This window comes from Austrofundulus limnaeus, unplaced genomic scaffold (assembly GCF_001266775.1).
Source record: "Austrofundulus limnaeus strain Quisiro unplaced genomic scaffold, Austrofundulus_limnaeus-1.0 Scaffold335, whole genome shotgun sequence".
In the NCBI taxonomy this organism is placed as follows: Eukaryota; Metazoa; Chordata; class Actinopteri; order Cyprinodontiformes; family Rivulidae; genus Austrofundulus; species Austrofundulus limnaeus.
This window is the reverse complement of record NW_013952737.1, coordinates 550,791-554,142: the sequence shown is the minus strand read 5'-3', so window position 1 is coordinate 554,142 and position 3,352 is coordinate 550,791. Positions and strand designations below refer to the sequence as shown.

The 3,352-nt window shown below is 42.9% G+C and overlaps 1 protein-coding gene across 1 annotated transcript in view; it reads left to right on the top strand.

Moving 5' to 3' along the window:
- jph2 (junctophilin 2) overlaps positions 1–3,352 on the top strand; it is a gene marked incomplete in the record, with an annotated part of 53,039 nt that overhangs the window by 36,413 nt on the left and 13,274 nt on the right. Inside the window, 1 exon segment of the mRNA XM_014022552.1 lies at positions 395–1,263. Within this exon segment, the coding sequence (XP_013878006.1) occupies positions 395–1,263 (869 nt within the window).

Genomic DNA, 3,352 nt, shown 5'->3' with positions numbered 1-3,352 from the left:
GTGTGTGTGTGTGTGTGTGTGTGTGTGTGTGTGTGTGTGTGTGTGTGTGTGTGTGTGTGTGTGTGTCATAGAAAGTTGTCATTTTTCATGCTGTAATTAAGAGGTCAGCGTTCTTGGTCCAGCATGTCATTAATTTGTAAAACCTTTTAGGTTCAGCTGGCTGTGGCAGCCATCTTGAATGTGTTTGAATCCTAAATGTGATCAGTTGGTTAGTCAGGTTAGTTAGATTAGTTGCATCTAATGATTCTTTTCTGAAGGTTTTATTAACTCATTGAGATGTTTGGGTAACAGACAGACACATGAACACACACAGGCTACRATGTTACCTTCCACATTGTTGTTGTTGGAAGTTCCAGATGAATGAATCTTCTTACTGACCTGATGGGTTCTTTAGGTCCTGAGTACCTGAAGAAGAGGGTGCTGCAGGAGGTGGTGGAGGACACCGAGAACACCGACACCGTCATGCATGAGCCCCTGCTGGCTGAGGAGGAACCCCTACTCGCTGACGAGGAGCCCCTCCCCACTCCACCCGAGAGCCCACTTCCCAATGAACTGGACGGCCTCATGCCTGGCTCGTCCCCAGGCCGCACCCCGTCCCCGAGCCCGGCCATCCCCAGCAAGGAGGACCCCAAACTCCTCGGTCCGAGGGGCTGGAATGAAGACAAATCCAGTAAAGTTGGTACCATTAAGGCAGCCTCTAAGCCCAGCAGTCGGCCCAACACCCCTTCAACATCAACTGCAGCCTCATTAGCAGCACCTGAGGGAGGCTGGGCCCCCCGCTCCGCCAGCCGTCAAAGCAACAAAAATGAGCAGGGCTCAGACCTGGAGATCAAGCCCCTGCAGAAATTAGACTCTGAAGCGAAGGCTGCAGTCTTTGTTCCAGCCCCTGTAAGAAATAGCCTCATCGCAGCAGATGAAGAAGAAGCACCGCGCCTCGCCTCTCATGTGACTCCCAAAGCTGTGACCCCCGAACCTAAGGCCGCCGAGGCAAAACCTGAGGCCGTTTCATCGGCCCACGAACCAACGCCATCCACCTCCGAGAAGAAAAAACAGTCYAGGGAGGGGAGCAGGCCGAGCAGCAGAGCAGAGACAAGACCACTACCAAAACGACAACCCAGCCCTGCCCCACCTCCAAAACCTGCACCCAGTCAGGAACCGAAAACTGTTCCAAAGCAAGTGGAAACTAAAGCCATAGCTGCCAAACCAACCCCGAAGATCGTGGTGTCGAGTAAAGAGACGAAAACAGAAGCTTCAGAACTGGAGGTAAAGTATAAAATACACACTACCTGACAGTAACGGTTATGTCTTTTTTATTAACTATTAATTATGGACTCACAGCTGGGCTGATATTTGTATTTAAAGAACTCTGAGGTACTGCTRTGTCTAATCAGAAACTTCAAATCCTGGCAGGAGCAAGGGGTTAAAAGGGACTATATCCTGAAAAGACCTCTTTTTCAGCTGTTAAATACATTTTATTGTGTATTTGAAGATTTTAAGAGGCAGAAAAGTTGAATTTAGTCTCTCCTGGTGCTGTAAAGATATTTTATATTATCTTTGGGTCAGATTTTTCAACCCGTTCAGTTTTCTCTATTTTCTATGAAGTTATCTGTAATATTACATCAAATTATTTGTGACAGAACTTCTAAATACGGTCTGGAATTATCAGCTACAACTTAGTGGTCTTCATTGTCCTCTGGCTCTGGATCAGACTCTGGTTCTGGGTCAGACTCTGGCTCCAACATGTAAGGCTGGAAGGACAAGTCTTCTCTTGTTGACGTCTTTTAATTCTTTTGTAAATAAAAACTTTCTGCGCAGCTATATAATCATAAACCCCTCTGCCAAACTGGAATGAACTGGTCTGGAAGCTGGAGGGGTGTGGGGTGTGAAGCGCCTCGTTTGAATTTAATGAGACAGCCTCAAAACGAGTTGATCTGAGACATGCCTCAGAAAAGGGGCGGGGCTTGCAAAGTTACAATAAGGAGGAATTCAGACCAAAGCATTACAGTTCCACTTTATATAGATTCTAACTGAAGGATTTAAATGTGAAAAGGAAGGATTTAAAAGCATTATATGTATAATATCTGTTTTAAAACACAAAAATATCAGCTTTATATTCTGGAGTTGATTTTTATTTATTTATGTATTTACTTTTACAGCAGTCAGGACGAACTCAAGATGTTTAATGTTTTGTCCCGTTAGTTTGTTTCCTCATAAAATAAAATAAAAAAAACATCTGTTCCTGTTTTTGAGGCCAGGAACRCTTCCCAATAAAACCTAATACCAATCCATCATACTGGATGTGTTTTAGACATGACACAAGTCAGGGAGATATGGTACAAGTACAGGTCACATGCCTGACTTGCTYAAAACTTGGGAAAAATTGTGCCATTAGCTGGTGAAAAATATTCAGAGTGTGACATACAGTATTTAATCATTACACGTGGTCTTTGTGACAAAAGTCCAGGAGTGCAGGCTGTCTTACTGTCATCACAAAGCTTCTACTGGCCAAGCGCCTGACCTAGCTCAGGTGTGCACATGAGGTACAGAATGTGTACATCTCCTATGGGTTCTTGTTATTTTTAGGTTCAGTTTACTTTATTCACACCCTTGGGCAAATTTGCTTTGCAGTGAAATTTCCTCCTCACATCTATAGCAGTAGCATAAATGTAACATACCTAACACCATACAATCATATCTTTTGTTTTTAAGCTACTACTACTATTTATAAAGCACTTTAAAACAGCCACAGCTGCAACAAAGTGCTGTACATTTAAAATCAAAACATGAAAAACAYAAAACAAAGATTAAAAACAATAAAAACAGTAAAAATAGGAATAAAACTAAAAACATGTCTCAGGCTGTGCCAAAAGCCAGGGAGTAGAAATGTGTTTTTAGAATAGTTTTAAAAGTGGACAGTGAATGGGCTTGTCTGACAGAAAGTGGAAGAATGTTCCATAATCTTGGAGCAGCAACACAAAAAGCTCTGTCACCTCTCAGCTTATGTTTGGAYCTCGGCAGCKGTTATGTTGGAGGTAAGACTCCTAACACAGACAATCATTAGCCACTGCTCTGTGGCTGGATGCATTTCTTTTGTAGTAGACTAACAATGACTGTGTCATCTGCATGTTTAATAATGGGCCTATTTTCAGTGGTGGTAGGTAGGGGTGTAAGAAAATATCGATACACTGAAATATTGCGATATTTCATTTCCCGATACTGTRTCGATATTTTAAAGCCCTGTATCGATTTTTTTATTAATGTTTAAAATGTCAACCTTCTTGCCAACCGTTCATTTTTATGTTGTAGTTCAGCCTCTGACCACTAGTTGGCAGCAGTGAGCCAGCCATTTGGC